At 39.3% G+C, this 12,374-nt stretch overlaps 1 protein-coding gene across 6 annotated transcripts in view; it reads left to right on the top strand.

Moving 5' to 3' along the window:
* Window positions 1-12,104, top strand: part of chaf1a (chromatin assembly factor 1, subunit A (p150)) — a 61,746-nt gene extending 49,642 nt beyond the window's left edge. For 3 of the 6 annotated variants that reach the window (XM_072244134.1, XM_072244135.1, XM_072244132.1), the window contains 3 exons: window positions 371-894; window positions 5,115-5,223; window positions 11,131-12,103. In XM_072244134.1, the coding sequence (XP_072100235.1) occupies window positions 371-894; window positions 5,115-5,223; window positions 11,131-11,318 (821 nt within the window). In that variant the 3' untranslated portion in view covers window positions 11,319-12,103. The other 3 variants (XM_072244133.1, XM_072244131.1, XM_072244136.1) reach the window with 2 other exon arrangements.
* The last annotated feature ends 270 nt before the right edge of the window (window positions 12,105-12,374 follow it).

The raw sequence follows: 12,374 nt of genomic DNA, 5'->3' as shown, positions 1-12,374 counted from the left end.
TCTACTTATCGCAGTGAAGATATTGGCTTCTCTTCCCTATAGAATTGCAATCTAAATCTAGAACCTTTTGTATTTGAACTAGATTGCTTCCTTTGAACCATGTTGACATTGTGACTTCCCAATTTTGTAGATTTTGCTTTGCACTCAAGGTCTAAACTTGTACTTGAGAGAATACTTAAGATGTTAATACTTTTAGGATACGATACCTGGTATTTCTCTTGCAAGTTGCCATAAGGAGCTCAGTAATTTTGTTTTTGAGGGGGGGATGCGGTTCTATGCATATGATTGCAGGATAAAACCAAATTGCAGATGTTTTAAATGTTTTACCGTGAAGTGCTTCTTTTGGTGATGTGTAATTTCTTTTGTTCAGTATTAATAAGCCTGCTTCCACTACTTCATGGAAATGTGAATGGCAAAAAAGCTATTATCAAGGAATTTCAGGAGTGGTACAAACATAAACCTTCTACAGATGTGCCGGCACTTCCTCCTTCTGATTCAAGTCCACCAAGCTCTGATGCCTCGAGACCTGAGACACCCACAGTGGATGAGGACGTGTCCATCCCATCCAAGGCAAAATTGAAGCGACTTATTACAGAAAATGGAGTGTATGAGAAAAGAGTGGCATTCAGATTAAAATGTTGGTATGTACATGATGAGGTTCTGAGAAAATTTAGGATGGAGAACCTTCCTGTTCCAGGACAATGGAATTACCTCACACAAGTCCAGCCTACAGTCAAGGAGGAGTGTACTGTTACAGCGGGAGGTGGACAGAATACTCCCAATTTGGTGAAGAATACAGCACAATGCATACCCAGTTCAGGAAAGCGGAAGCCAGCTGGAAGTATGTCCATAAAAAAGTTCATGCAGAAGTGTGTTGACACTGAAGCAGATCAGGTGAGATTGCCCTGAAACTAAATTACATTTTGTTATGGAAAAAGTTAAAAGGTATCTTTTTTTTAAAAAAAAAAGAGACTACCACTTAACTGAGCAACAATTTATAGATTTAAATGAAATACAGAATAAATTCGAATGCAACCAATACTTCTACAGTACTATAAAGCTGTGTTAGTTCCTAATATTCCTGGAGGAGTTTGTCTGCTGTGTTATTATGATTGACTGTAAATGATCAAAATCAACACACACGCACCTAATGCAGATAATGGACTGCCTTCATATGCAATGCTTTAGCCAATTTCTTCCTCCAAATCTCCATTTAATTCGAGCATTCCAGTTGATTCAAATTCTTCATAATTCCTAACTTGAAGAAGTGAAATTGTTTTGTTTTCACTCCCACCCATTTCTGGCATTGCTAAACCTAAATGCTTAAAGCCACAGTGAACAAAACTGCTCTAAATTGTCTTGCAGCTTATCGCAACTCAGTGATGAAAATTACTGCTTCTTGAACACAAACACGTGCAACTGATGCTATTTAAAAACTGATCATTCTAAGTACATGGTAGCGTCTAAGGGCCATGCAACTGATAGGAGTTAGAAATTGTTCAGCAACAGTCTTCTGTCCCAACTAAGTGGCATAGTGTCCTGAGTAAACTAAGGGAATCCCGGCTAACTTCTTGATTAGTTTTTGTTCTTTAAAAGTTGTCCCTAATAAATGGCTGCCCAAATTAACCAATGGCCCAATCAAATAGAATCTTCTGTGAAAAAACAATTGTCCTTTAAGAGCCAGGTCCTTTGCATCTTGAGTAGCAATAGTTTAACTCAATGACCATCGCCAGTTTTTAAATCAGATTCTAGCATTTGTGGATTACATAATCATTTTCAAAAATTAATGTATTTAAAAAGGTTCAGAAATATTTCCTAGTTTTATGCTACAATTGTCAATTACTTTTAAATTCCTCTTCACCTTCCTTTAAAACGTCAGTCCAGAGTGAATAGAAACTCAATGGTGTTTGATTATCCTAGGACAAGGCTGTCATCTAGAGTATTTTTGTGGAATCACGTTGCACTTGCAGAGATTTGTATAAATTTAGGACAAGCATTGCAATATTTTAAAATAAATGCAGAACAGAAGACTTATGTACATTGTGATTTTTAAACAACTATGTCTGCTTTGGATACAGTATTCCATTCTAAAACAGGTAAATCACAAACCTTTTTGTCTCAACCCCAAATTGGTATCTACGTGAAATTTCAGTGAAAAGTTGCCATTGAGTTTTGTGACGTTGATCTCCACTCACTAAGGGCTAAATCATTATTCATACTGTTCAATTATCATATCGTGCTTGAACTGAGGAATTGCATTTATTCTGCCATCCCATTGGGATGTTTCCAATTTAGAAATACTTTTCTTACTTCTGTAATAACTACAACAGAAATAGTGAGGGCACTAGGGTTCGGCAGTATCTGTCAAAAGAGAAACATCAGAACATTTCATTAGAACTGAAATGTTGATCTGGGAGGGAAGAGAGTAGGGTGTAGAGTTCAGGGAGCATCTGTGATAGGGCAGAGACTAAGGTTATCGCAGTGAAATGATTGCTATTAATATAGTTGGAAAAAAGAAATTTATCTAGAGAAATGTAAATAGAGAAAAGATAAATGAGGACAGTTTGGAGGTAGGTTACAGAACACAGCACTTGGAAATCTGAAATGAAAGAATCCAGCAGATCAGGTAGCATCTGATCAGGAGGAGAAAACAGCAAACTTTACAAGTATATAACCTTCTATCAGGTTTCTTCTTCTTGGGCCCTTCCTCCCAGTGGAGCATAGGCCATTGATGATCTCCCATCTCCATTGTCCAAAGTTGATGGTGTGGTTGGAGTTCATCAATGTCTCTGTCATCTGTTGTGTCCGCTGTACAGGGGATTGGCCTGTACAGCTTCACCAGAGCCCTGTTGACCGGCCTTGCCTGTTCTCCACCTTTCATGATGGGAACGGAGGGTTGGACTTTGAGAGGCTGTGTCAGGTTTGGCCAATTTTAAAACAAGCAAGAAAGTTATCCGAAGTGGTTAAATTGATTATTGATTCTCAAGATGCAAAGTGAGGTGCTGTTCGTGAAGTATTCATTGGGCTTCAGCCTTCTGCATTGTTCCAACAGAGAGCAGACTGGGATGGTGAATTAAAATGACTAAGATGGGGCACACTTGCACTTGCAGATGAAAGGAGTTCTTAAAAGCATTGAATGCTAAATGTGTTACATTAAATTGGAAGAAGTGTATGTGATTTGCTGCTCAGCCTGGAAGGGAATTGGGAAAAGAGCAGTGATGCAGCCCTTCTGGTTGCATGGGGAAAGTGCTAAGTAACTGATGGAGATGGGATTGCAACTAGGTAGCTGTAGAAAGATGATTGTTTCTGAATGCTGGGACTGAGGGAGATCAGTTAGTGATTCCAGAAGGTAGTTGAATGATTGTGGAAGTGATTGGTGTGGAAGGTGAAAGAGAACTCTACTCTTGTGCTGAATGGAAGGAGAGAAGTGAGAAATAAAGTGGAGGGGGAAAGGTGATGTCACTAAAACAGATATGAGAAAAGATATTCTGTGTAAAGGAGTCCTTGTAGGAGCATGGTGGGACTTTGAATATTGGTTGCTAACCATCCACGGAAATTGAATTGGCCATCTAGGGAGGGAAAAGTGTAGATATAGACTGTTAAAATGAGAAAATATGCAACTTGTATAAATGTGGGATGAACTTGCTGTAGTTTACTAGCGGAAAAGAGTAAGATGATTAGGCCTGAAACATGGACTGTTCTATGTATTCCAACGTAGCTTGAACCCATGCAAATTTCTAGAGCTGCGCCTTTGATTTGGAGGAAGTGAGTGGAGGTAAAGGAGAGTTTATGCTATGTAAGGATGTTTAGTTGGCCAAATTAGTGATGGCAACATCTGAGTAGCTGCTGCCTGTTTAAGGGGAAAGTTGAGGGCTAAAACTCCTGAACCTTTTATCACCCAGAGGTATGATACCACTTTAGTTTGGTGTTTGCTCCATAGAAGCTGGCGTGAGTGATAATACTGTTGAGTTGGAGGAAACAGAGATATTAGTTACAAAAGGTTGGGAGTTAGAAGGATATGGACTGTTTGTTATTGTCTTCTCTTGCTTGGCCAGCAGTATGGAAAATGAGTAATGTGTGAAAGACGAATTAAGTTGTTTTCATCTCATCAGCTATAGTAAAGCAGATGCTCACAATGTTGTTCATGTGTGATACTCAGTTTGCATTAGTCTGAAATTATTTCCATTTATCTTTTGGGTTGTGTTAGAATTGCTGATTCATAGCACTTCCAGAGGTCTGCTAACAAAGTTCGTACTTGGCCAAAAGGTCTAAATCTGCATAGCAGTCAGAGATACTATCAAATAGTTACTTGTCACTATTCTGAAAGCCAAAATTCCCTTCTTGATTGGAATATCAAAAGTGGTTTAAGGTGGTGAATTTTGTATGTTAACAGCAGTGTATCAGTGGAACAGTTGTGTAATCTTAATTGGTTTACAGCATATCCCAGCTTCACAAACAACTGGTCAATGGTCTTGTGTGGTTGGCATAGTGGTGCAATTGCTAGCACTGATGCCTTAGTTTCAGTGGCCAAGGTTCAATTCAGATCTTTGGTGATATCTGTAGAGTTTGTATGTTCTCCATTACTGAATTCCCTCCAGGTGCTCTAGTTTCTTCCCATACTCTGAAGTTGGTAGGTTGGTTGGTTCCTTATTAAGGTAAGTGGTAAGCAGGGACAAGTGGGTGGACATGTGAGAAGATAGAGAAATAAGTGATGGGATTGCTCAGGTTTGATTTTTAGACTCTGAGCTAAATTGTTCCATCATAAAAAATAATAAACTTTACCAGGACACCTCAGGCAAATAAATTACAGGTTGTTAATACTGGTTCCTACTACTTTGTTAGAAGTATGCTCCTGGAAGGAGGAGGAGTTATTAATATTAATGAAAAATATTAAAACGTTGCCTGTTTATACTGAGTATAGAACATGATTAAAATTGTACCTGTCAATTAGTATAGGCCATTGGACTAATTTCTTGGAGTAACAAACTAATATGAATTATGTTAGTGAACTGATTAATTTCCTTTTTCCTCTCATTCTTACACTCGTTTTTGTGAGACTGTGGACACCACAACATTCAGGAATAACAAGCTAACTTTGTGCTCTTTGATTCTAGGCTGAAGCCATGGATACTGATGGTTTTCAGGCAGATACAGAAGAGGATGATGATGCAGATTGTGTAATTGTTGATGTGCAGATGAACAAACCTAATCCAAACGATAAAGGTACACATTCCATGCATTAAAATGATTCCTCAGTTGTATCAATGACCAGCTGCTTTGAGCAGATTTGCATTTATTTTAGTTTATTCTTGCATTGTCATGCCAAATGCAAATGTCTTTCCTTAGAATAGAATAGTACAGCATGCAAACAGGCCCTTAGGCCCATGATGTTGTGCTGAGCTAATTAAGCTAATGATATCTAATTATTCTAATACCTTTTGCCTGCATACGGTTCATATCCCTCCATTCTCTGCTAATTAATGTGCCCATCTAAGAGCTTCCACTGCTTCTCCTGGCAATATATTCCAGGCACCTGCTCCTGTTTTCTTAAACAATCTTGGCCCTACACATCTCCTTTAACCTTCTCCTTCTCACCTGAAATGCAAGCCCTCTACTATTTGCTATTTTGATTGTGGGCAAATGATACTGGTTATCTATGCCTCTCATTTTATAAACCATAAGGTCTACAGCAGCCTATGTTGCACCAACTCTAGTTTGTCCAGCCTCTCCTTATAATACCTGTCCTCTAATCCAAACAGTGGTGCTCAAGTGGAACAGGTCAAAAGCTTTTAAGTTCCTCGGGGTCAATATCACAAATGACCTGACTTGGTCCAACCAAGTAGAGTTCACGGCCAAGAAGGCCCACCAGTGCCTTTACTTCCCGAGGAAAACTAAAGAAATTTGGCCTGTCTCCTAAAACCCTCACTAATTTTTTATAGATGCACTGTAGAAAGCATTCTTCTAGGGTGCATCACAACCTGGTATGGAAGTTGTCCTGTCGAAGACCAAAAGAAGCTGCAAAAGATCGTGAACATGGCGCAGCACATCACACAAACCAATCTTCCGTCCTTGGACTCACTTTATACAGCACGCTGTCGGAGCAGTGCTGTCAGGATGATCAAGGACGTGACCCACCCAGCCCAACAGACTCTTTGTCCCTCTTCCCTCTGGGAGAAGGTTCAGGAGCTTGAAGACTCGTACCGCCAGATTTGGGAACAGCTTCTTTCCAACTGTGATAAGACTGCTGAACAGATCCTGATCTGGGCCGTACCCTCCAAATATCCAGACCTGCCTCTCAGTTTTTTTGCACTACCTTACTTCCCATTTTTCTATTTTCTATTTAATGATTTATAATTTAGATTTTTAATATTTACTAATTTTAACTTTTTAATAGATTAAGACACGTAGTCCTCTTTTATTGTCATTTAGTAATGCATGCATTAAGAAATGATACATTATTTCCTCCAGTGTGATATCACAAAACACAGGACAGACCAAGACTGAAAAAACTGACAAAACCACATAATTATAACACATAGTTACAACAGTGCACAATACCATAACTTGATGAAGTCCATGAGCACAGTAAAGTTCAAAGTTTCTCAAATGTCCCACATCTCTCACAGATGGGAGAAGGACGAAAACTCTCCCTGCCATGCCGACCACAACCTGACTCTGAGTCATCCGAAAACTTGAAGCTCTGATCAGCTCTCCGACACCGAGTACTGAGCGCCATTTCTGTCCGAACGATTCGACCTCCTTCTCTGCTGCCAAAAGCAGGCAAGGCCGGGGATTTTGAGGCCAACCCTCCGAAAGATTTCTGACTACACAGTAATGACAGCAGTGAACGGACATTTCAGAAATTTACCAGATGTTCCTCTGTGCTTTCACGTCCATTCTCCATCAAATTGTCCACGGCCCCTATTTAACAGATACGATATCATTTTTCATCGGAGGGCTGCGCACACGCAGGTGCGCCACCATCTTCTCCTGCAGATATTTATAATATTTAATACTTGTAATCCAGGGAGTGTGAAGCGCAGGATCAAATATCGCTGTGATGATTGTACGTTCTAATACCAATTGTTTGGCGACAATAAAGTATCCTTGTAATTTTCATCTACGTTCTCTCCAAATCCTCCACGTTTTTCCTATAATGGAGTGGCCATCATCCAGGTGCAACCTCACCAGAGTTTTGTAAAGCTGCAACATAACTTTCTGACTTTAGAATTTACTATTTAAGGCAAGCATACTATATGCCTTCACCATCCTATCAATTTGTGTGGCCACTTTCAGGGAGCAGTGGACTTGGACCCCAAGATCCCTCTCTACAACAACACTGTTCAGGGTCCTGTCATTAATAGTGTAATGTATCTTTGTATTTGATTTCATCAGAGTACAACATCCCACATTTGGCTGGATTAATCTATACAGTGGCATGCAAAAGTTTGGGCACCCCTGGTCAAAATTTCTGTTACTGTGAATAGCTAAGCAAGTAAAAGGTGACCTGATTACCAAAAGGCATAAAGTTAAAGATGACACATTTCTTTAATATTTTAAGCAAGATTACTTTTTTTATTTCCATCTTTTACAGTTTCAAAATAACAAAATAGGAAAAGGGGCCCGAAGCAAAAGTTTGGGCACCCTGCATGGTCAGTATTTAGTAACACCCCCTTTGGCAAGTATCACAGCTTGTAAACGCTTTCTGTAGCCAGCTAAGAGTCTTTCAATTCTTGTTCAGGGGATTTTCGCCCATTCTTCCTTGCAAAAGGCTTTTAGTTCTGTGAGATTCTTGGGCCGTCTTGCATGCACTGTTCTTTTGAGGTCTATCCACAGATTTTCAATGATGTTTAGGTCGGGGGACTGTGAGGGCCATGGCAAGATTTTCAGCTTGCGCCTCGAGGTAGTCCATTGTGGATTTTGAGGTGTGTTTAGGATCATTATCCTGTTGTAGAAGCCATCCTCTTTTCATCTTCAGCTTTTTTACAGATGGTGTGATGTTTGCTTCCAGAATTTGCTGGTATTTAATTGAATTCATTCTTCCCTCTACCAGTAAATGCTCCCCGTGCCACTGGCTGCAACATAAACCCAAAGCATGATCGATCCAGCCCGGTGCTCAACAGTTGGACAGGTGTTCTTTTTCTGAAATTCTGCACCCTTTTTTTTTCTCCAAACATACCTTTGCTTATTGCGGCCACAAAGTTCTATTTTAACTTCATCAGTCCACAGGACTTGTTTCCAAAATGCATCAGGCTTGTTTAGATGTTCCTCTGCAAACTTCTGATGCTGAATTTTGTGGTGAGGATGCAGGGAAGGTTTTCTTCTGATGACTCTTCCATGAAGGTTATATTTGTGCAGGTGTCGCTGCACAGTAGAACAGTGCACCACCACTCCAGTCTGCTAAATCTTCCTGAAGGTCTTTTGCAGTCAAACGGGGGTTCTGATTTGCCTTTCTAGCAATCCTACGAGCAGTTCTCTCGGAAAGTTTTCTTGGTCTTCCAGACCTCAACTTGACCTCCACCGTTCCTGTTAACTGCCATTTCTTAATTACATTACCAGCTGAGGATCAGCTACCTGAAAACGCTTTGCTATCTTCTTATAGCCTTCTCCTGCTTTGTGGGCATCATTTATTTTAATTTTCAGAGTGCTGGGCAGCTGCTTAGGGGAATCCATGGCTGCTGATTGTTGGGACAAGGTTTGAGGAGTCGGGGTATTTATAAAGCTTTGAAATTTGCATCACCTGGCCTTTCCTAATGATGATTGTGAACAAGCCATAGACCTAACAAGCTAATTGAGGTCTGAGACCTTGGTAAAAGTTATCTGAGAGCTCAAATCTCTTGGGGTGCCCAAACTTTTGCATGGTGCTCCTTTCCTTTATTTCCCCACTCTAAAATTGTACAGAACAGAAATAATACATTAATCTTAAAATGTTGAAAAGAATGTTTCATCTTTAACTTTATGGTTTTTGGAGATCAGTTCATCTTCTACTCACTGAAATTTTGACCTGGGTGCCCAAACTTTTGCATACCACTATCTGCCATTTCTCTGCCTATATCCCATTGTATTGTTGGGCAGCCTTCTACACTATCCACAATGCCACCAATCTTTGACATATTCATACTTACTAGCACACCCATCTACCTTTTCATCCAAGTTACTTGTATATAAGCCCAACAGAAGTTGTCCCAGTACAGATCCCTGCAGAGCACCACTGTTCAAGGTTCATTTTATTGTCAAAGTATGCATATACAATACAACACTGATATTTGTCTTCTGCGGATAGCCATGGAAAAAGTAAAAGAAATGAAACTCGCAGACCTCAGAATCCCCCATCCCCTCCCTGCAGGAAAAAAAAACAGTAACAATGCAATCCCCGAACCCCTCACTCTCACAAAAAAAAAGACATCGACAATAACAACACATCCCCAACCCCTCCCCCACAGGAAAAAAGTGACTAACCCCCTCACTCACAAAAAGGAACAGCGACAGTAGCATCAAAAGCCCCCTACGCCAACCCACCCACACCCAAAGATCTTGCAATCGGCCACAAGAAAGAAAATGTCAAAAAAGTGAAGGAGACAAATATGAAGTACAGTCCAATCACACCAATCTTAGAACATTGAACCGTCCTTCTGTGACTCAGAACTTGCATCTGGTCCAGACAGTGGCTTCCGTTGGGAACGATCGCTGACTGGGTCTGAACACCTTCACCTTGATGCTTCAATCTTCCTCACCACTTTGAGATGGAGTTGTTCATGACCCCGCGTCCTGTCTTTGTTTTTTTTTCACAAGTTAGCTTATTACAGACATCAAGCAGAGTAAGAGTCATTAACTTATTTTATGGACAAGTCATTAAATTCACTTTGATCCCATTAATCTTAATCTTCTGAATTAGCTGATCATAGGGTATATTGTCAAATGTCTTATTAAAATCCATTTAGATAGTATCCATTGTTCTACCTTCTTCAATCAGCTTTGTTACCACCTCAGAATTCAATCATTAAGTCATGATATGCCCTGCACAAAGTAAATCTGAGTCTCTAATTAGGCCATGCTTTTCCAATAAATACTATCTCTAAGAATTGTCTCCAATTCCTTCCCTAACACTGATATTTGACTCGCCAGACTATAGTTTCCAGTGTTATCCCTAGTTCCCTTCTTGAACAACGTATATTAGCCTCCCCTTGTGCAATTGGATCCTGGATTTCCTCGCTTGCAGGCCCCAGTCGGTTTGGATTGTCAAAAACATTTCCACTATCTCCATCAGCACAGGAGCACCGCAGGGATGTGCAGTTTGCGCAGTTTGTTCAGTTTACAGTTCCTGATGTTTACAGATCCTATTTGGTTACTGTTCTATAGATTTGCTAAGTATGCCCACAGAAGGAATCTCAGGGTTGTATGTGGTGACACGTATATACTCTGATAATAAATTTATGTTGAACTTTGAGCTACTTGCCAGCTTTCAGGGGGCTCATCTGTGGCTAGAGCGGACAAATATCTTGATCAAGGCCCCAGCAATGTCATTCCTTGCCCCTCAATAACCTGGGGTTAATTCCATCAGGCCCTAGGAACTTGTCCCCTTAATGTTCTTCAAGTGCACCACCACTTTTGTTATCTCAAAATGGCCTGATATTAGCATGGTGCACACTGATCTCACTATTCTCCATGTCCTCCTCAGTGTATACTGACACAAAGTACTTATTCAGGACCTTGCTCCAAATCTTTTACAGCATCTGAATGTTATCGTAGTTACTCAGTTGTCCTGATTTTTGTTTTTAGTTAATATATTCTATTCAGTAATTTTTATTCTGATTAAATTTATTTTATCATCAGACATATTTTCTAGTTAAGACAAAGGTAATGTCTGACATGAGGTTGCAAACACTTGTCAAGTACTGTTTGGACTTCCATGTTGCAGATAATGTTTTTAGAAATGGTCTCAATGGTTTGCTTTGCTGCTGGCTGTTCCAATATTACAAGTGTGAAAACCTGGGTTTAAGATTTTATTACCTCTGGTGAAAACATTGTATGATCTTTAATGTTCAGTTGCCATTTAAGTAAACAAGCTTGAAAATTTACATGAATATTTATAATACATTACTCTTTTCCCATATGCCATCAAACTTGCAGAGTGTAACAAAGAGTCTGAAGATTTATGCTCTGATTTCATCAAGCATGAGGTGAAGCCTGTGGAATTATGTTCTGTATTGGCAACTGACATCCTGCCTCTAGAGCAGAGTTCGGAACTGGCTACTGATGAGATGATGGACACTGAACCATGTGAAAATGCTGCTGTCAGCTTGCCCAACCTTACCTGAAATGAGATTTTATAAATATATATATACTAATAGCTTTATGTGCGTAGGGTGCTTTTTTTGTTTAGAAACTTCTAAAATCAACTTCTGTATCATTTCATAAACTTAAAATACTTGAAGTTCTGGTTTAAAAAAACAAATAAAATGGCACTTTTGCAACAAAAAATTGTAATTTGATAATTTAAGAAATTGACATGAATATAGTTAAAATTACTGGCATTAATAAACACCCAGTTATGTACAATATGAAATCTTGACATTTCTGACACTTGCAACATTTGATTTTTGAAAATATTTATGGATGCTCTAAAGTATTAAATGGATATTTTTTATTTGACATTTATTGAAATACAACTCCATTTTTCACGGTGCCTTTAAAATGATGGCACAGTGCATTTAATAAGAAATCTTGTTTGTAATTGTTTATTTTTGAAACCCCTTTTTGTACTCAATATTGTCATTCATGAATGTAATATTCCTCTGCCCATCAACTCCTTGCAGCAGTCTCTCTACCATGAGCTCTGTAAAATCATTTAATAAATCTGCATGTGGTTTAGTAGTAAGGTAGTCACAGTGCAGAATTCCTTTGGATCCTTAGCAAATACATGACTGGCTTGAGCCCCAACACTTTCATAGAAGGTTACCTCAAATACTTGTGAAAGGCAATGGTAGTTGATGGGTCCCAAGCAATACCAATTTTAATTTGGAAGAAAATTAATAAAGTTTGGATTAGAGCTGTCAATTTTGGGGGTTTATCCTTTTATAGTCTGAGTCATTCATATTTGAAAGAGCTATAGAGTGCATGTGCAGTAGTTTTTTGGGTTGGGTTTTTGGGGGGCAATTAATAAACAAGATGGTTTAAATGTGTATTGAGGAAAGAAAAGTTTTTTTTAAATTTGAAGCCATTCTATGGTGGTTGTTACTCTGGCAGTATGCTTTGTGTCATCCTGCTAAAAAACACTTCCTCACTAGTTTCAGCTTTAGAACCATAGAACACTGCAGCACAGGAAACAGGCCATTTGTCCCTTTCAGTCTGGTCCGAAACTTTATTCCACTAGT

This window comes from Mobula birostris, chromosome 26 (genome assembly GCF_030028105.1).
Source record: "Mobula birostris isolate sMobBir1 chromosome 26, sMobBir1.hap1, whole genome shotgun sequence".
NCBI lineage: Eukaryota > Metazoa > Chordata > Chondrichthyes > Myliobatiformes > Myliobatidae > Mobula > Mobula birostris.
This window is presented reverse-complemented; position numbering and strand designations above follow the sequence as displayed.